General features: G+C 40.0%; 1 protein-coding gene across 1 annotated transcript in view; it reads left to right on the forward strand.

Moving 5' to 3' along the window:
* TENM4 (teneurin transmembrane protein 4) overlaps positions 1-21,903 on the forward strand; it is a 514,257-nt gene that overhangs the window by 294,769 nt on the left and 197,585 nt on the right. The window contains exons 5-7 of the mRNA XM_072850823.1: positions 7,784-8,036; positions 13,237-13,335; positions 15,404-15,639. Of these exons, the coding sequence (XP_072706924.1) occupies positions 7,784-8,036; positions 13,237-13,335; positions 15,404-15,639 (588 nt within the window). The remainder of the gene's footprint in view (positions 1-7,783; positions 8,037-13,236; positions 13,336-15,403; positions 15,640-21,903) is intronic.

Consider the following 21,903-nt stretch of genomic DNA (forward strand, 5'->3'; position numbering starts at 1 on the left):
TGGACCTTTTAAAAAGCATTACTTGTAGGGCGTTCAATTCAATCAGATGCATACAGATGAAAAAACAACCACCCAGAGCTCTCGTTGACTATGTACAGCCAAAGCTTGACAGCCTAGCGTCAAACAAAAAATTGATTTCAAACCCAAAAGTCAATATTTTGCTTTTACAAAGGCACTTTGGCACTTGAGAGGAAAGTTTGCATGTAATGTACACATTTGATGAGAAAAATACAGAGGAGATGGCTTGTTTGGACTTGATTTGGTGCACCCCTTGTTTCCTATAAACAGTAAAAGCAATGAAGTGTTAACCTGTGCAGCTAGAGAGGATCTTCAGCTAGTTTTACATGTGCACATATACCATCCAGGTGGGCCTGATTTTTGACATCATTGATCTAAACAAATGAAGTTACTTAAGTATGTTTCAGAATGAAGTCCTCATAGTTTATAAAGCCTACACTTGTCAATCAGTAACAAGGTGCCATTTTATCTGCTCTGTGGTTTCTAGGTCCTCTATTTCCACTTGCTATTGGTTACAGTCTGTTTGCAAGATGAAGAATGCTTGCATTTTTTACACATTGTACACTGCTGGAGGTCAAGTTTAGATTTGATAGTTACAGAGTCTTTTTTTACTGGTCCTGGTGTATATAGCTTTACCAACGATGTCTAAAATAGCTATGGATGGTGCTGGAGACATTCACAGGTACACTGTAGGTAGTGTTGTCTTGAAAAGTCACTACGGTTTTTATGCTCTGCAACTTTTCTTGGTATCCACTTATTGTAGCACTGGTTGTTGCAAATTCAATGTCCAAGTTGCATATTTAGAGGAACACTAAAAACTATTTACATCTGTATGTACATTTTCTTCTCTTAAATAGTTTCCAATGCTTGTAGGACTTTTCTGAACAAAAGGCTGCACCAAATTTACAATACAGGTGTGCACAGGAAGGTTTTTCTTAATCATCCATATAACACAGTCAGTTGCATGTCTACGCATATAGCATGATAAAGTACCAGTGAGATATAAGGCTGTAAAGACTGGGGTTCAAAGAGCTCAACTTCAAGAAGACTCTGAACCAGAATACACTCTAGAACCAGGACATACACACTGCTGATTTTAACTGCATGGTGAGGACTACACTTTTCACTGGTGAGAGTCCTTGATGGAACAACAGCTCCCTGTTATGCTGTTACTTAAAATAAAATAGATAAAAACCATCAAGGTAGCTTTCCTATTGTTGTTTTGTTACTTAATGGAGATTATACATCAGTTGTCTGTTTTCTTTTATGATTCAGTGTCATTTTGTGGCTTAGCATTTTGAAAACCAGCAGCACAAGATGTTGCTACAGAAAAACGTGTATTTCACAGCATGGCACAAACACTCCTCTTGATGGTAAGAGAAGCTAGTCGTAAGTCAAATTCAGTGGATATGCTTCTTAAGGAGAGATTCAGTCACTCAAATTGTACACTAATTCCAGATTTTAAGTGTTAGTGAGGGAAAACAGACATCTCTGCGCAGATAAATAATCTGAATACTGAGTGACGTGTTTCACTCCATTTCTATCAGCATCCTGTGGGGTGGCTTCCTCATTAGACTACCTGACTGTCCCGTGTAGACAGAGCCTGTTGTAGGACATTCTTGAAGGAGGAAATTCTCCTCTAGATTGCAGAATGTCAGTAAGAGCCCTGAGATGGACCTGCTTGGTACGACAGAGCACCTTTGCACATTGCTTCAGCTCAGTCCAGATGTTGCACATTCAGCTGGATTCTATGCAAACAGGAGAAAAGCTTGGTCTGCAGTTGATGCTGGCTGTCACCAGAAGCCACCAATGTACCCTCTAAGCAGACAGCGTTTCCCATTCTGATTTTTCTCCTCATGTTTTTCCATTATCTGCCAACTTGGGGGTTAAATATTCTGCTTGCTTTTCATTTTGCAGATGCCGTCATTGGCTTGCTGTGTGTCTGATAGGGAACCTGTTTCTGGCAAGCTGTCTTCCTTTTAACAGCAAACTCTCTGTGCACCCTACAAGGGTGCTGGGGGAGACCCAATTCAGTCTTTCATAGTTCACCTGACCTTAAGTGGCTCATCAGATTAATGAGTGAAGGCACCTCAGCTTCCATACCCAGTGGCACCCAAAGGGACAGGGAGCCTATGAAGGTAATTTCGGCTGGCTGGTGGTGTGAGTGCTGTGAGTGTACATCTGCAGCAGATTGAAACATGGTCCTGGAGCCGAAGCAAGGCTCTTAGCTGCTCTGTCATTGAATGCAGAGTTCATTATTTTAAAAAAGATTGTTTCCTCTGCAACGGGGGGGATTTCTCTGTGTGTGGGTATAAGCACGATTGCCCAAAGTCACACTACCAAGTTAGTCATCACAGCTACTGTGGAGTTTAAGTTCAAGGGAGCAATGAGTGATTCATTCCACCTGGCACTATATACAGTGAGTAAAGAGAAATATTTCCTGTACCTAACCCAGACACCAGTCAGGCATCAGGCTGTCTGAATATGAGCAGACATACAAATGACAAATGTGTGGAGGAACAGGAGAAGCTGGGAAAAAAAGATGAGAATGTATTTTTCACTCTGAGGTTAGCACATTTGCCCTGAACACAATCCCAAAACCTAATGAATCAGAAAGTGTAATTGTTACACAGACTAATTTCAAAACAGTTCTACTCATTAAAGATTAAGGGAAAGAAAAGGAACATGGGGTTCAGACCTTTTATTCAAATTTTGTCATATTAGCTCCTCATTGGTAATCTTTTTATGGTTCACATTTATTCAATTCTTCATTCACAGGATTCTGTCAAGGCTCTCTAATATGTGCCAAGTACAAGCTTCATTAACTGAGTTATCTTTCAGCTCTGCTTTATCTGCGGTTACCAAGCCAGTGTTAGTCAATGACATTTTAATGTTAAAAAACAAACAAAAAAAGCGACACAAAGGCAACTTGATTTCTATCTGGCCAGGCTGGATCGATGGGCCGAGGCCAATTGTATGAGCTTCAACAAGGCCAAGTGTCAGGTCCTGCACTTGGACCACAGCAACCCCATGCAATGCTACAGGCTTGGGGAAGGGTGGCTGGAAAGCTGCTTGGAGGAAATGGACCTGGGGGTGTTGGTCAACAGCCAGCTGAATATGAGCCAGCAGTGTGCCCAGGTGGCCAAGAAGGTCAATAGCATTGTGGCTTGTATCAGGAATAGCGTGGCCAGCAGGAATAGGGAAGTGGTCGTCCCCCTGTACTTGGCACTGGTGAGGCCACACCTTGAATCCTGTGTTCAGTTTTGGGCCCCTCACTCCAAGAGAGACATTGAGGGGCTGGAGCGTGTCCAGAGAAGGGCAACGAAGCTGGGGAAGGGTCTGGAGCACAAGGCTGATGCGGAGCGGCTGAGGGAACTGGGGTTGTTTAGCCTGGAGAAAAGGAGGCTGAGGGGAGACCTTATTGCTCTCTACAACTACCTGAAAGGAGGGTGTAGAGAGGCGGGGGTCGGTCTCTTGTCCCAGGTAACAAGTGATAGGACAAGAGGAAATGGCCTCAAGTTGCACCAGGGGAGGTTTAGATTGGATATTAGGAAATTTTACTTCACTGAAAGGGTTGTCAAGCATTGGAAGAGGCTGCCCAGGGAAGTGGTTGAGTCACCATCCCTGGAGGTATTTAAAAGTCGTGTAGATGCAGTGCTTAGGGACATGGTTTAGTGGAGGACTTGGCAGTGCTAGGTTAACGGTTTGACTTGATGATCTTAAAGGTCTTTTCCAACCTAAACGATTCTGTGATTCTATGATTCTATCAGTGTTTTTTGCAATCAGATTTCCAATGTTTCATTACATTTGAATACTGACAAATTTCATCTTTGACATACTTTGGAGACCCATTGGAGAAAATGAGGCTTACAGGGGTGTGCATTAAGTTCTGAGCTATTTCGACTTCCACAGTGACAGCCTATCTCCTAGAAATGTTGAACTTTATCTCTGGGACCCTGTTTCACTGGCACCTGGTGTCTAAGACTGTGAGGACTCCTTTCCTATTGACAGATCTCTTTTGCTGTCCCTTCAAGGCAAAAATCATCCCATAGGCTGTGTTGCTTGGCTCTGGAGACTATTAGAAATTTTGGACAGGGGGTGTTGTTTCACAAGGTGTTTGTTTTATTCCTCAGTACTTTGTTAGCTTAGCTGGTCCTTCTGAATAGCATATGTCAGGTTTTTCATGCCAACAAGTAGAGAAGGAATGATAAACTCCATGTCTTTTAGGAAACCGAAGAGGAAAATGTTGAAAATTATCTCTTTTTGAGTAAGCCAAGATAACTTCCAAATAGTCACAGTTAGCCATCTTATAGTTGCTTAAGAAAGGTCTTGGGAAACCTGCTAAGATTCGTGCAGAGGCCATGATGTCCTGCTCCTTTCTAAAGTCTTCTGAATTCCTGTGATGCTGTTGTGCCAATAGAAGCTTGCTATTAGATGTAGAAAGCTGCATCTGACATCCCCTGTATCCCACCTATGTGGTAGGATCTTCAAAAATTCAGTGCTGCCTAAGCAGCTATAAATATACAGCATTTATATATAATATATATCAGGATAATCAGAGCATCTTCCCACTGTATAAGATTCATGCACATATATGATGTAAGAGAGCCACTGCAGCCAGCATTATGGTTCTCCTTCCTGTGGGGAAATATAACCACACACTTTATATCACTCAAACGTTGGAGAACAAGTTAAAAAGAGCATGTTCAAATAAGGGGACAATTGCAATTTTAGGAAATCAAGAAAGAATTCGCTTTGTGGGATTCCCTTATCCTTTGCAAATCCCATAGGATCTTTGGTGACTGCAGAGGGCAAGAACCTCAATAGTTTTGTCGCATCAAGAAAATCCTGCACAGCTGCAGTAATTTTCAGTAGGAAGATTTCATAGCTTGTGCTTTCATCTACACCTTTTTTCTAATGTTCCTTAACTTGAAAAGAAGAAAAAAAAAAGGATTGTAGGGCAAGGGAAATAGTTGCTAATCCTAGTCAAGGTATATTAAATTCAGTAATGCTCAGACATGACATAAGTGCTCAGAATTTGTATATGAATAAAATTAAAAATATTCTGGGAGGAAAAGCTACCTAAATGTCAGAAAAAGAAATATAAGCTATAAAATCCTGTGAAAAATCACATAGACCAGAGTAAGATAGATGTGCTGTCTTTACTTAGCAAAGAAATCACAGAGGGTATGCAAATAGAGAATGAAAATGACACATTTTTACTTGATTCAGAAGCATTATCCATAATAGCATCTGCAATGTGTCTGCAATAATAGGGTGTAAATTGGAATTTACATAACAGATCTTTGGAAGCAGGCTCTGACTCACAGTCTGAAAATGGTGTCTCCAGTAGGCAAAGTCAACCAATAGCAGGAGAACTTCTCAGAACACCTACTGCATATTCCAGGATTCACCCATTTGCCCCTCTTTCCTGTTTGTGCAGAGTAATCATCTCAGGCATCAGTTGTAATGAAAACTCAAATAACTGGTCTTGGAAACCTTTGGTATGTTGCTCCTGATTAGACAAGTCGTTTTCTCTGGAATGAATTAAGCTCTTGTGAACAGTGATAGATTGACAGCCCTGGAAACTGGAAATCCTCTATTTACGTTCATCTCCCTTAGCCTGGATTTAATAAACTGTTCCTATCTTCCTTTGTCTACAAGCAGACATGTTCCCAAGACTGCAGTTGTTGGTGCATTCTGTGCCTATCTTCCCATCTTCCTTCTGCCTCTCAGCAAAAGGAGCTTAGCCAAGGAATCAGGGCTGCTGTCTGTTGAGTGAAAAATGAGTCACTAATTTAATTAAGCCAGCAGTAGGATTCTTCCACTGTTGTTTTTATTACCTCCATGGTCAGGGCTTCAGTTAAACGACAGTCCCCAGTAATATCCAGTCCAATCGATGCCTTGATTCACATGGTGCTGCAGAGCTGAGGTCAGCCCTGGTTTGGTTCTGATATTCCTTGTCCCTATAGTCCATGGTCATTGCTCTGTCCTTCCCTTTAGTTTGCTGGCTGACGTGCAGAATTTGTCAGGGCTAGCTAGTGTTAGGTCAGCGTCCAGTATGGCATTATTCATTTTGGATGAGCTTTGCTAAGTAAGACTTCTGAGTATTCCATTAGATTCCTTGGAAGAATCTATCTGTCCAAATATTGATGACCAGTATGGACCTCTTTTTTTAAGCTTGTTGTTCTCTATTGTACTGATATACAATAGAGAGAACAGCACTTCTTCAGTTGTTCCTCTGACCTTTCTCAAAGTGTAAGGTAAAATGGATTGGGACCCTAAAAGCACTCAGTTCTTCCCATGGCATATATACCCCTGGTTCCATGTCTAACCTAACAAAGCCAGAGGCAGATACACGTTCAAACAGAATAATGGCACCTTTGTAATTAACACCTTCTATTTTTTTGCTAGATCACCTGAACCACCCTAAGGTTTTGGTATAATCAGCCATAGTTAATGGTAAGGTAGTGTGATCAATACAGGGTGAGGAGGGAAGGGATGGGATGTATCTCACACATCTTTATATTTTCTCTTATGTGTCTAAATATCCAAGAGGTTACAGAGATATTGTAAATCCTTTCCCTGTTCCTCTCCTGAATCCAAGTCCTAATCCAGATTTCAAAAGTGTCATTAAATGTCATGGTAATTTTGATACCATTCATTGTAATTTAGGATTCTGTACAGTTCATTCAGTTCTGAGCTCTCTAATTAGAGAGTAAATGAGTGTTAGTTTTTCATTATATAGAAGTCTGTCTGGTAAGTATTAGATTGATACAATATACTTTTTTTTTTTCAGATAAGGCATCAGATAAGTGGTGTATATTAATGACTTACAAGCATAAACTTACTAAAATCAGAGAGGATTAAGTTTTCTGTATCCCATATCCAGTATGCTGAACTGTCAGTCTCCCTCCAGTTCCATCAAATATTCTGGTTTTTCTTCATTTCCAGAAAACACATGAAAAAAATCCTTGATAGTTAATTAAAAACCTAAAAATACCAATATAGTCAACACTAGGTTGGTCTTTCCTAAATGTTTGCCTTCCTCAATCTACCTCCCTCAGACTCTTGGCTAACAAACACTTTGAGTTTTACTCAAAGTAGCCATATCACTGATCTTTACATCTTTCTTCACCATATGTTGTTTCATTTTCCTGACACCTCAGTTTTTATGCCACATGCATTTTTTACTCAGTTTGAGTACATCTCTAACAACACAAACTATTGGATTTTGTTAAATTGTATAACCCTGACACAGTTTTATGGCTTTCCCTAAACTCAGTCTATGATTAAATGTATTCTCAGTCTTCTTGTTGACTTAACTATTGAAAGTTCTCTGGCAAAACAGACAGAACAAACTTCACAGGGAGCTGTATATCCATCATAAAATTGCTCTAAAGTGTTATCTATTCAGGCTGGTTGTATTTTTCATGCTTTATCACAAATCAGTGTCACAGATAGATTGCAGTTTGCAACCTGCAGTTGTTCGTTGGATTTAACTTGGCTGTCAGGACAGCCTTGTTGCAGTGCTTTAAGCTTTTATAACTTTTGTGCATGAAACCGAACTATTTTTCTAGCCAGCTGGGGGATCAATACATGTGTCATTAGAGCATATGGAACAAGGCTATGTTACCCTTTTGAGTTTGATTTAGGATATGTGGCATCCTAGCCTTCATACTTTTTAGAAGTGCCTGCACATAAATGAGTGCAGTATGGAACAACTCAAGTCATGAACCTTAAAAATATTTTACTTATGTTTCAGATCATCCTCCAAATCTTCAAAATCATTCAAGACTTAGAACTCCACCACCTCCAATATCACATGCTCACACCCCAAATCAACATCACGCAGCCTCCATCAATTCCCTAAACAGAGGGAACTTCACACCACGCAGCAACCCCAGCCCAGCTCCTACGGACCACTCTCTTTCTGGAGAACAACCAGCCAGCACTCAAGAGCCAGCCCATGCTCAGGACAACTGGTTACTTAACAGTAACATCCCACTGGAGACTAGGTAGGTCATTTTCTTTAGTACTTTACAATGTTCTGACTGTGTGTGCTAGGGATGTTATGGAAAATACACACATCTGTATAGCTAGCTGTATTTTGAGTTATATTTATTATTTCTTCTGTCTTTTTATTTGGACTAGGAGAAGAGGAAATTGCTCTTCTTTCATAAACTAAAAATATTGTATTTAACAGCTGCTCATAAGGTTATTTTCCTCGTTTAAAATTGGAATTAGGATCATAGATTAAAATGTTCTTGGTTTTCTTTCTTTTATTTTCCTTTAATGTCTTTTCTTCCTATGTGGTAGGATAAATCAATATCCTATTTAAGAAACTGAAATCAGTCAATATATTGAAAAGATTTAGCCTTCTAGCTGTGCCTCGTCAAGCAGATACTTTTGTAGTACCTCATTCAGGAAAGGTTGATCATGTTTTACCTAATGAGGAGAGGTTGGCTGCTGCATTTTACTATCCTACAACATTGCTCCAGCAAGCATGAAACACTGGATAGCAGGGCATCAGTCAATTAATGATGTTTTCATTTAGCTCTTAAATTCTTTTCCACCTATGCAGCACACAAAGGGTGTGGCAAGGGTACACTGAGTTGTTCTAGTTCATAGCTTTGTTTAGGTTCTGTGTAGGTTCTGGAAAAGGGAGTTGTCATACTCCCTCAGCCTCAGTCCTCCCATCTGATGGTGAGTGCGTCTACTTCTTGCTGTCCCACTTGAAACTCAGTTTTTGCATTCTCCAGAGGTTTTGCTTCACCATTTCCTTTGCTACTGAGAAACTACTGGAGATGCTGGATTCATTATCCCCCATACATGGTATCTTTTTCAGTCTGGAGAGAAATCTTCCAGGCCTAACATGGTGCACTTACTTAGCTGCCTTTTTTCCCTCATTTGTCTTACCTTCTCAAACCAACAAGAAAGATTTTAGACAGAAAAAAGCATATACCAACTGAAAACTGAGCCAGGGGCCATATTTGTTACGTCACTGCCTGTGGGAATCTCATCGAGATCCATGGTAGCTGTGTCTGTATCCTGGGACAAAATGTACCCAGTTTTGCCAGCTTCTGCTGAGAAAATGGTTTTTAAAAATGAACGCATCTGTCGATCTTTTTGAGAATGAGCTATGTCTGCTGGCCCTCTGAAACTTCCAAAACAAACCTCAATCTAACATTTTATGGCATTTAAGGATAATTAATTTCTCTGCGACTGCTTGATTAAAAAGACCTAACTAAGAAGCTGGATCCAAAAGATTAAGACAAAATGATAAGCAAGTACTGCAAGTGTGATTTGGCAACAGTTTCAGTAATTATATTGTGTTACTAATTCTTGAGCATATATACCCAAGCAGTGACTTTTATGTGTAATTTCTTTTGGGGGAAAAAAAAAATACTTAGGTCCCACTCCTGCAGCCCTTTTGTGAATAATCCTCTATAATTCTGGAGGAAGCCCTGTGCCTTTTTCTAAATCAGGTTGTGAATTCTTTGGAGAAGAGATAATATATTGTTTTAATAGTGCCAAGACATCCTCTCATCTGACTGGAGTGTCTCAGAACCCACCACCTTACAGTTGAGAAGGAACGTCGTTGCTGCTGGATCAATGGAGGAATGTCAGAGATAAAAGGTCTTTGCTGAAAACATCCTGCCCCCATTTGTCCAATCCTGTTGGCAATCAGAGAGGGAGATGGAGAGACAACCCTACCACATCTTAATAAATGCAGGAGTTGATAGACAGGACAATTATCTGGCTAGTCCTGGACTGCTCCTGTTAAATTGTAAATTAGTACATCCTTAAAGACTGTCCTCATTTCTTCTCCACGAAATCATTGTGGATGAAAATTTTTCAAGATCCGAAGCAGACCGTTCTTTCCGCAAGTTGGGTTGGCCATATTATTGCTGTTCCCCAGCCTGGATGTCGGAGGTCTACCTGCATGAAGAGATCCTTCTGCATCATTTGATGATTTCACTTGCATCACAAATCAGTCACATTTGTAACTGATCCTCAATTTAACCATTTTATTAATTAGGTAGAAAACAGGTCGTTTTGAGACTGATGTTGTGGCTTTTGACACACTGGTTAGAATGGCTTAATTTTGCCCATTGTTCATTCAGACAATGAACATGTTGGAAAAGAATGTGTAATTTTATGCCAAACAGCAAATGAGCACATTTACAGAGCATGACTGACAGGCTTTTGTTCCTTCACTAAACAACATTAAGAAAATAAAATGTGTTATAATGGTGTCATTATGCAAAGAGGCTGTGCTGCATAGATGATCAGTAAATCTGTGACAAATCTCTGCTCTAATAGTCTGCTCTTCCGACATGCAGAGGTCTTCCATTTCCTTCGGTGGGAATTCTCTAGACATAAAAGACCAGGGTTCAGAGCTGTTTAGCAAACTTGGATGCCCAATTCCACCTCTTCCATGAAGTCGACCTTCCACACTGCAAAGATTTTTAGAACCAAAAAAAGACCTCCACCAACAGAATAAAATGTCCAATATGTAAAAAAATAAATCCTGGCCAAGAGACATTAATCCAAGAATTAAGGCCTTTGAAGTATAGCAATAGGAGATTATAGTAATCTCATGTCAAAAATGGAATTGTATTTCTGTTGAATATCCATTTTTTTTAAATCCCATTTTAGTCAACAGAGAGGGAAAACATGAAGAAAAGCTATGTCTTTTAAACAGGGTTTGTCACAGGCTGTGAAATGTGCCTACAGTTATAGATTTTAAGCACCCCAGAGTTTGAAGAGGCTTGATTTTGACTGCCGTGGACTCCAGGCAGTATTCAGAACGGGGAATTTAGGATGGTTTGTCACTGCCTGGAAATTTCCATACTGTAATGCAAAGGCAAGAAGAGATGTGTAGCACAAGTATACAACTGACACAATAAGCATATCCTGTATCTGAGAACTTTATATGTTGCAAGAGGAAGAGCCCCTCCTCTTCTCTCCCTTCTTTTCATTAGTTTCCCTTTACTCCCTTTTCTCTGTTTCTCCTTCTTCCTCTTTCTTTTCCTGTCTGCTCCCTTTTTTGTTGCTTTAAAAGCAATATATTATCAAGGTTGTGATGAGGAGATCTTTGCTCAGCAGTCACTCCTGACAGGTAAGTCAGTTCCCCCCATATTTATTCCTCACTATTCCTTCTTCTGTGGCCTGTTCCTTTACATTTGACCTTGCAAAAGCAAATAAATGCTGACTAGATGGACATTTAGTTGACAAACCAACAGCTTTCAGGAGACTTCCATTCCCAGGAAATTTCATGTGGTAATCACGTAAGGTCAGATTCTGCCATCACAACTCATGATGAGAAGGGAGAGTGGTTTGTAACTAGACAGCTGTTCACAGGTAATCTCCAAAGGAGCAGGCTCTGTCCAGCCTTCAGTGAGGAGGACAGTCATGCATTAGTCACCTCGGTGACCCAGTGACCGCTCTGTTACAAATACATGCTCTATAAGATTATATAACCCTCCCCTCTTCTGTTTTATTGACAATTCACAACTGAAATTCATGGAACCAATTTGACATGGATTTTATCTACTGATGAACTTCTATTGATTGGCGTTTTGCTAGATGCCTTGCCTCTTACCCATTAAATGCTCAATGCATGCACATATGTTGCTTCTTTTTGCATTGAATTCAACATCCAACCTTTCCTGCATTCCCAGGGAATGTGAGGAAGCTGCAAACACTTGGGGATGGACTGATGTCTCAAGTGCTATGGCACACAGCTCATGCATGTCAATCCACTTTACTCCAAAGCTGTGAATAGGAGTCACTTTACTTTCATTCAGATCCAGGAGTAGATCTGTTCTGTCAAAGGAGCCCAGAGGCCTCCAAAAGTAGTGAGTTGAACTAAACAAGTGCTGGCATTAGCAGCAGGAAGAGGAGGAAGTAGAAATGAAAATTAAGGTTGAGGACATTTTAGAAGGGACAGTATCAAGGTTTGTATAATGTGACAGGACTGGTTTCTCTTGGTATAGCGTGTTACCTGAATCCAGTTTCTTTGACAGAGGAGTTCTCGTTTGAGTTCACACCATGTCACTTACATCCTGTAAGCACTTAATCCTGCATAAGTGATAAAGTGTCACAATGCTATGTTCCTTTTGCTAGGTTTGGCCAGGGAATTTATTCACATTCAGGCTTAGATTCAGTTTTGATGCTGAAAACAGACATGGGCAAAATCAGGACTGGTTTTTTGTTTTAAAAATGATGGGAAGAATGTTCTTTTGCCAGGCCTTGAGAAGAAGCCTGAAGGTGAGAAAGACACGGTCTGTTTCCAGCCGTGCCTCTGACTTAATTCTTTATGTTCCTGCTATTCTCCTCAAAAAGTACAAAACAGTTTTGCATATATAAGTCAAAATGTGACTCATCAAAGTACATGCCGGGGAGGCCAGATATTGCAAAATACCACTATTGTGTGCAAAGTCAAAAGCAGGCTTTTTCTTGTGCAGGCCCTAAGTATCTCGCCTATTGCCTGTATTATCTAGATTACAGTCAATACTGTGGTATTGGAATTTGGGTTACAGCGTAACCTTTTTCCAGCTTCTATCTGTTTATCACTGAGAGACTTTTATTTGGAATGCTCATATTGAGCAAAACTTGCATTTTGAAACTTCTAAATGGTAAGTTATTGTTCCACAAAGGAAAACAAATTAATCAAATTGGTAATTAAAAAGTTCTCAAATGCAAAACTGAAACATAAGCAAAGGAGTGACAGATTTTTGCTGGAAATCCATGAAGGCGTTAGATGGAACTGTGCTACCAAGGTATTGGCCACAGCGGGATATAGATACTGTGCTGTGCCTTTTCAGAGTATCAATAACACAGATGCAGGAGTATAACAATATTACAGCTGTGCTGGATTGCAATCTAGCCTTTTGAATCCAGCAGTTCAGAAGGTTTCATGTGTCACTGGCAATAAATAATGTGAAATTAACAAAGACTTCAACTTTTTTTTATACATGCACATGGGCGTGTGTGCTTATATGTGTGTATATGCATATATATAGTGTATATATAGAGAAGTGAACATTCTTAAAAGCTATATATATATATGTGTAGCATCTTATACATATAAATATATGGTCCATCATTCTAATTCCATGCACAACTGCACTATAACCATTGTGGTTTATAAGATCACACTTCATATATGCATGACTCACTGGCTTCATTCATGTTTCCATATGTATGTAGAAACATAGCAAAGCAGACATTCCTAGAGACATTGCAGGACAACCTCATTGAGATGGACATTCTCACCTCCTCCCGACATGACGGTGCTTACAATGATGGGTATGTGACACTTACGTGGTCTTCCTGTTTACTGTACAGTCATTATGATCCTTGCATGAAAGCATTTGGTCATATCAGTGATGTTCAAGGGCAACACCATTGCTGGCCTCTTCCAAGGTGGCTTTAAAAAAATGAGGTTCTGGGGCTTGGAGCACTGTGTCCTGTACATATTAATGGCAGACTCATTAATATGCTAGTGAGCCACAGCATGCCATTTGCTTTTTTTCCCTTGTTGTTTTGAAAGTCATTTCATTAGTAAGAAGTACCTACAGCAATTTTGAATCCCATATAAACTAAGATTAATTTAATTTCCATAAAAGTCTTAAACCACTATTGTGCTGGCAGCCTGATACTTCATTGTTAAACTGATATTTTCCACATACCTTATCTTACAAGTGTCTGCTAGTGCTGCATGTAAGCCAAGCCTTTGATTTTGACTTAACCACCCATTCTGGCATCTTTACCTAACTTTTGATCATTTAACTTTTAAGTTATAAGCAGCTTTTAACTTGGCACTTAGTGCCAAAACTGTTGACCTTGTGTTGGCAGTTTCTACCTTGGTAGCCACCATTAACTGAAGATCTAATTGGTGTACTTGAACACTGCAGGTACCTCTTTGCTCAGAAGAGATACATCTGTGTCTAAATAAATACTTTCCAAAACACAGCATAGTATCTGACTCTTTGTAAAAATGAATGTTTTGATGTAGAGCATTAGTAGAAATAATGAATCTTTCTGTAATGCTCAGTAGTCATGCTTAGAGTACCAATAAAACCATGGCTGTAATACTACGAACACCTATTTTGGAGAATTATGTGTTACTTTATACTGCACGAATCAGTGCCTTTTCTGCATGGTGATGACTCTGCATGTGACATTTCCCCCTGTGACTGCGCAAGTGACTTCAAGGGGAAAACAGAGTCAAGTCTTCATCTGATATAATCCACTGGCTTGACTGACTCCCATGGATCCATGCTGATTGCATTTCTGCTGGCTGCAAATCTGGCCCCATAAACTGTGGCAGAAGGTGCAAACTGCACTGGGGCTGTTTCTCAGTCCTCACAAGCTGCATTTTTGTTTTACATCAGCATGGTGATAGACAAGTCAGATCTGTTTCCCAAGTTTCATTCCCAAAATTTGAATGCCTTGTACTTCATGAAGTCCCACCGAAATTAGGTTTTTCATTTAGGATTCCCATGGAGAGAACTCCCATTGGGACATTTCATTTCAGGAACTCATGGACTGCAGTGGGTTTTTTTGCACTGACTTTCATGAGTCTCACACAAGGTCCTCATAGGCTGGCTCTCAGGCTGCATTTGTAGTAATGGGCAAAATTCGGTGCCTCCACTGGACAGGAAACACTGTTGCCTTGACAGTAATTCACACTTTTTAAAGGTAGCCATCAAACTGAGGTGCTCTGGACTGCTTTCTGGAAGCAGGTGCCTCTCCCCACTAGTGATACACAGGACTTGAATTCTGGGCTCTGATGCTTTTAGCCATGCCATTGTCCAACACTTAAATTTGCCGGGCAGGGACAGTGTGAATATTCCCCTCTGTGACAACTGGGGTGCTATGGAATGGCTTAAGCTCTCTTTCCCCATCTCCATTCACTGATGCCATACAAAAAACGCTCTCATGCAGTGATCAATGAATTGGTAAACACCATCCCCTCTTTAATCTGACCCACGCTCCTCTTCAGTCTCCATAGGGCATTTCTGTGGGAGCGTGAGCAGGCCCCCGGTGCTGCCCGTGCCACCAGTCTGTCGTAGCTGTGCTTGGGGTATTCATCTCACTCTAACGCCAGCTCTTCCACAGAGGGGACTCCTGCCCTTGAAGAGTTCTCTGTGGCATTGTTGGCCCTGTGATTTTTTGTTTTGTTTTCCTTTACTCTGTGTGACTTGCCTTTGATTTTTATTCTTCTCTTTCGTGCATGCCATCCATGTCCGTAGCCAGCATTGTATGGAGCTGCTTTCCTCGTCCTGGCAGCAGTCGCCATCCTCCCACCCCACGTCTCCCTTGGCTTCGATTTGTGTGAGGAGTCACTTGCTGTTGGTCTTTCTTCCCTCAGGCACTTCCTGTTCAAACCTGGAGGCACTTCTCCCCTCTTTTGTACAACGTCGCCGGGATATCCCTTGACGTCCAGCACTGTGTACTCACCTCCCCCTAGGCCCCTTCCCAGAAGTACCTTCTCTAGGCCTGCCTTTAACCTGAAGAAACCCTATAAGTACTGTAACTGGAAATGTGCTGCTCTGAGTGCCATTGTCATCTCAGTCACGCTGGTGATCCTGCTGGCGTATTTCATAGGTAAGCTTATTTCTGGGTTGTTTTTTTTTTTTCATTTCTCTACAAACCCACCCATAATGCTAACGTTTGGGAACCAGAGGGTCAAGATTGTGGTACAAACTAACAGGGAAATAAAGCCTCTGTTAACTTAATTGAGGTTGCAGTGGTATGGCAGGGAGCCTAAGACATATCTAGAGCCAGAAGAGCTTATTAAGACATGAGTCATACGTTGTGCTCCCTTCAACGTCATGGACTGTTTACTTTCTGCAGAGGAAAGTGTACCTGGAGTGAGACAAACCCACCAGGTTTTCTCAAAGCAGCCCATTAAAACAGGCAGTGAGGTCCATGTCTCAGTCAGAGTCGCATCCAGGTCCATGGGAATTCTCTGAATCAGAACCAAGATCCTGACACACAAAAGTGTGATTTCATTCTATCTTTTGGTGGCACATCCTAGCCATTTAACCAACAATACTGAAGTTCACAGAGTGACCTGTAGGATGGAGAAGGACTGAGTTTAGATTGTGGTCCAACAGGGCCTTTTTTGAGTAGGGGGAGTTGGGGAAATTTGCTACTTGGGTGGAGAAGCAGTGGATTTTTCTTGAGCTGTGCATGATCTGAATTTCTTTGGTTTATAAGGGTTGTCAGCGTTCATTGCGAAAAAGCATTCTCAGTGTTTGCTGCAAAAGTAATTGAACTGTTAGAAGTGAAAATTCTGTTTTTCAGCCTGTAAAGTTGGGGTGTTACCGTTACTTTTTCTTCAGTTAGATTTGATATTTGTCTTACAAATGTCTTACAAAGGTCCATTCCTAGACTTCTATTTTAAACTGTCAGTGGTGCAAACTCTAGTTGTCAGACACTTACAGATGTGATCATAGGTAAAAAAGCCCATTTCTCATGGCACAAATGAGTCTTTTTGATTTCGCTGTGACTTCCTGTACACTAATGATCTATAAAAGGTTGTGGTTAGAATTACAAATCTTAGCCTGGATCGAAAGATTTTTGCTTTCATTTCACATGAGTATAATTAGCACTACCACAAAGGATTGCTTTTACTGTGTTCCTTTTATGTACACTTCTTTAATGACTGATACTTTTCCACTTCTGCCTTGCATCATACTCTGGTCACTTTTATGCCTCCTGTAAGAGGAGCAGGAATGATTAATTAACTAACATTAAATCAGCAGCAGTTTGATGAAATATGCAGTCAGTTTTCATCATTTGCTACGTACATTTGGACTCGCCTTTCTCATTTGTCTGCTATTCTCCTTATGCCCTGAACATGGTTCCTTTGGACATTATCTTGGTGTGTCAGAGGAGTATTGTTATAACTCAGAATAGGGGTGCCTGTTAATTCTGACGGAGGAGGTGTGTGCTGTTTGATAGAGTGAGAAGAGTTTGGTTTGCCACTCGGTATTCTCCAACTCAAAAACCTTTTTCAGACTTCTGAAAAGATCAGGGTCCTGTTTAAAATCATAGTTAATGTGGTTAAAAGGTAGATCCATTGAGTGCTCTCCCATCCTTTTTTCCCCATCCAGATGAATTCTGTGGCATTTGCCAGGCTCCACGGATAGCTGGCAAGGTGCCAGAAATGCTGATCAGGTTGAACTGCTGTAATTATGGGTCATAATTACTAATTTCTAAAGGAACTATCAATTATTAAAAATCAAATTCGATGGTTCAGTTCAGCATAAACATATTTAGCAAAGATTGTCTCTACCAGACCCAGTGTTCTAATCAACAAGCAAAAAGGCAGATATTTAATTAGATTTTGATGAAAAATTGTGTTTAATTTCAAGTATAATCAATTATTAATTACTGTAATGAGTGACTGGCGGGGTTTACTAATTAACTCATTTAAAAATTATGAATAACCTTTTCATTTGTAATTATTTTCTACATCCTGTCAAGTTGCAGATGAGAATTGTATCACCTAACCCAAAAGAAAAAAAATGAATCAGGGAGTCAAAATGTTTGTACTTTCACTAAGTTAAGCTGAGACATTTTGCATTCTGATAAAAACTATGCAGTTCTTAACAGGAACTTGTTCATTCTTTTAAATAACCTGGTCTGTTTGCAAAACAAATTTATGTTTTTCCTCCAGTTTTTGGTTTTTTTCCCTGTATTTAGATAACTGCATTTTCTTACAGATACCTTTCCTTATTTAAGCAGTATCTTTTCAATGCCATGGGGACTATTTGAGTGGTAAGGTATAACTTAATCATGAGTAAGAAGGTCTAATCTATATAACAGCTCATGAGTGTTGGGAACTTGGCTACTTTCCACTTGCTCTTGTTAGTTAAAACAACCATAGAAATTATCTTTTTAATGACCATTTTCATCCTCCAAAGCAAACTGAGGTCATTGGAAAGACTCCCATTTAAGTGAATGGACTTTGGATCGAGTCCCATGGTAGTGGCTTGGCATTTACTCTATCTTTCTATACACTGATTGGTTAATGGAAATACTTCAGAGTAATGTCTAGGGCTTCAGGATGCTCTTCACAGCATCAAGCACGTCACAGTCATCCATTTAAATATTAAAAAAAAAGACATTGCAGGCCTTACCTACCTGTACAAGTGTGTGGAACTGGAGACATCAGGAGATCCACGAGGGACTCTGCTATTGGCAATACTTTTTGTGTGATAGATGCTCAGACACAACTGTGATGGATGACCATCTGAGGCAGGCAGAGCTGCATGGAAACAACGAAGCATTGGGTCATTTTAGAAGTTCTTTGCTGAAGCCAGTCTATTTTTTAAATTCATCTGAAGCACTTGCTAAATAAGTTTTTTAAGGCTAAAAGGCAGAGTTTCCATTATTTCATGAATGTCTTTATGGTATTTAATAGTCTGAGGTTCATTTATATTGCTGGGCTTTTTCAAAGAGGAGAGGAGGCATAAATAGAAGTCCGTGGAAGCCAAACAGCTGGTATCATGTGTCAACACTGTGATCAAACTAAAGGTTTTACAGGGCTGAGACAGTGGTCTGGAGAGATAATAACAAACAAAATATAACAGGGTGTATTAGACACCAGAAGCTGGTTTTCATTTCAATTAGCCAGCTTTTGATTGACTTGTTGCCACCTTTTCAACTATTCAGAGGCACACACTAAGGCAGTGGCAACAATGCACATCAAAGTTTTGCACACACACAGCTTATGCAAATCTCGTGAGCTCCGCAGAAGCTTGTTTCTCGGGGTGAGAACACCAAAGAGAAAAGCAATGGCAGATCAGGGCTGTAACATTAAAATGTCAGGAACGGTACCGCAGGAACCACTGAAATGAAAGGCCTCTTTAAGCAGCTTGTAACTGACCTGCAAATTTGCTGTTCCAGGAGGTTGCGAAGAGACACCACTTTAAAATTAAATTTCCCATTTTAGGATTGTCCATTCAATTGACAGCTAAACAAGGAAAATTTTCATGGCTTTTGCTGGGATGTGATGGGGTCTGTATGCCGTGGAGCTCTGCCTTGGAGGGCTAATTTATAGCAAGATTCTTATGGCAGAGATGATACCACGAGGTATGTTGCTACCCAAATACTTTGCCAGCAGAGTTTCTGTACCTGGTAGATGCCAGACCTGCTAGCATAGCACTGTAAAGCATCTCTGATATTGTTGTACTGCTTGGGAGGAAGATTTCTGAGTTTAGAAACAGAAAAGACCTGTTTGATTGTCCAGATCTCCATGCCCAGCAGCTGTTTGGCTAGATCTGCGGAACAGTTTCTAAATGAATTAGTGATGGAGAACAGTTTCTTTCTTCTGAAACAGAAGGTATTATCCTCTGCCTGATGTAGATTCCAGACTAGATGGAAGTACAGTTTGATGTAGTTGGGCACTTGCAATTTTCCTATACTTAAGCATGTGCTGCGGTTGCATTGCATGAACAGCAAGAAAGATGGGCATTTGATTTAGATTAAAGTTAGGGCTGGAAAACATATCATGAAGCCAAAACAGTAATTTATTTGATTGGAATCAGAGCTCTTTCTACTTTTCAGCTCTGTGTTTGTTTGAACTCCATACAGATGCAGCTTCACTTAAAGAACAGTGTTGCTTGCTACAGGCAAAATGGTTTGACAGTAAAACTGTGCTAGGACTATGACATGTTTATAAAGTGTCTTTCTTTTTATTGTCTAAAAATCACCCTGAAAGCTAAATTTAGCTCAGTTTGTCCATGATTCTTTGATGCTATGTAATAAACCGAATTTAAAGCAGCTCTCCAAAGCTCTTATCTATCTAACTAGTTAGCTATGGATGTATAGTATACCAATTACCATTGCCACGTGAGATCAATAGGGAAAGTTGCTAATGCTTAATTATTAAACTTGAGCTATATCTATTAATCCTACATTTATAACTTGATATAACTTTTTATTCAAGTTAAAATATAAACCAATTTATTACCCTGACAACAAGTTTCTTTCATTTTCTGCTTTAATATTTCTTTTCTGATTTCAGATTAAGTTCTGTTTTGCTGCTGTTGCCATTTGTTCTTTTGATTTACAGGGATCTTTCAGTGTTTTCTATTTCCATCTTATCTTAGATAAAATGCAGAAATAGTAGCTAAACAATCTGTTCTAGCAAAGCCTTTACATTATGAAGTCAGTCTGTCACCTAAAGAGGAGCTTCCAGGTCCGTTTTTGTTACTTTCACATCTTCACAAAATTACTGCACACAGTTCACTCAGTAACTTTGAGTGTCATTTACTTTTTTTATCCTTAATGTATAAAACTGTGAGATCCAGTCTGAAAGGTGCTACAGTATTATCAGTAATATATTTTATATACTATAGATGTTTGTGAAACATAACATTTCAGGATACTGGTTAAGAGGTACTATCATCATGACCTGGCACTACCATATTTATCTTTTATAGTAGAACTGAATATGTGGTTTTTTTCTGTTAAAGCTGTCTCTTATTGTACCAAATGCATACAAGCATGGTTAGTGCCACTCCCTCACTAAGTCGTACAGTTTAAATGACATCTAGCTCTCTCTTTCATACCCAGTGACATTTGGGAAATACGGGCCTTATTCTTCTCTTGCACTTGGTCCTCTTAAACTGGAGCTACTCCATTTACTTTAGCACTCGTTCAAATGCAGTCAGAGTTGATGGCATTGGTCCCAGTGTCTGCAACAGGAGCGGGACTAACCCTGGAAAAGTCTGCATATGTTTTTATGTATTCCTGATTCTGGAGACTGACCTGACTAAAGACAGAATATACATCAAGACAGATATTGACCCTTCAATACAGTTTTGAATGATCTTCTTATCTTTTTTGTTGTTGAGCTCCAAATTTTGCCCCTGTAAATTATCTCGGGAAAGCTAAGACATGAAAATAGTCTCAGCCCCATGGATGCCACCAACATGAGCTTCCAGCTGATCATTCAAAAGTGCATGATTGCAGATGAGTTGCAGGAGTCTTTTTGCATCATTGGTTCCGTAGCAGAGAGGTGGGAAGATCGCAGGGCTTTGTGTTAGCCTCAATCACACTTCACTCTTGTTAAGGAGCAAGGGAGGGCAGCTGCTGTGTGTAAAGTTTACAAGAGGCTGGTTGAGTAGCACTGAGCTCAGGAAAGCTGCCTACGGGAATCTGGCAAAAGAAACTTTCCCTGGTCAGATCCACGAAGAATTAGTGACTCACTCAAATGTTTCAGCCCCATTCACTTTACATTCCCCCTTCCTCCCCTCCACATGCATGCACACACAGTGTTGTATAAAACACAGATAGATCCCCAAAGTACAGCTCAGTATAGCTACATTAAGGAATGTTATGTAGACCTTTTGCCTGACATGACCAAGAAAAGGCATTTGGTTGTTAGCGTTTTACCTGTACACAAGACAGTAATTGTCAGAGAGATGAGAAAGACACAAAATTAAAACTAAGATGAGCTGTATGTGGTCTTATATTTCCCTCTGTTTTGTTGTCTTTCGTTGCGGCTTTAGGTGCATGGTGGTATGAATTATAACTCAGATCTTATTTTCCATCATCTGCAAAGTCAGGAAGAGCTGTTTGTATTATTAGAGTATTGTGTGCATCTCTTTTTTTAATTTGGATTTTGCATTGTATGTTTGGATAGCAGCTACTGTTAGCTTTAGAGTAAAGGAAGTACAAGTGATTTAACTGCAGCTTTAAAGTAAAGGTGATGAAGGTACAGGATCCCACTTTAAAGCTATTCTTGTGAAGATCAGTTCATTCAGGTGGGTGTTAAAAAACTCACCATAGAAACTCCATTAAAGAACATTCACTCTTTCGACCTAAATAAGCTCTGTAACCTGACATTAGAAG

This window comes from Ciconia boyciana, chromosome 1 (assembly GCF_034638445.1).
Source record: "Ciconia boyciana chromosome 1, ASM3463844v1, whole genome shotgun sequence".
In the NCBI taxonomy this organism is placed as follows: domain Eukaryota; kingdom Metazoa; phylum Chordata; class Aves; order Ciconiiformes; family Ciconiidae; genus Ciconia; species Ciconia boyciana.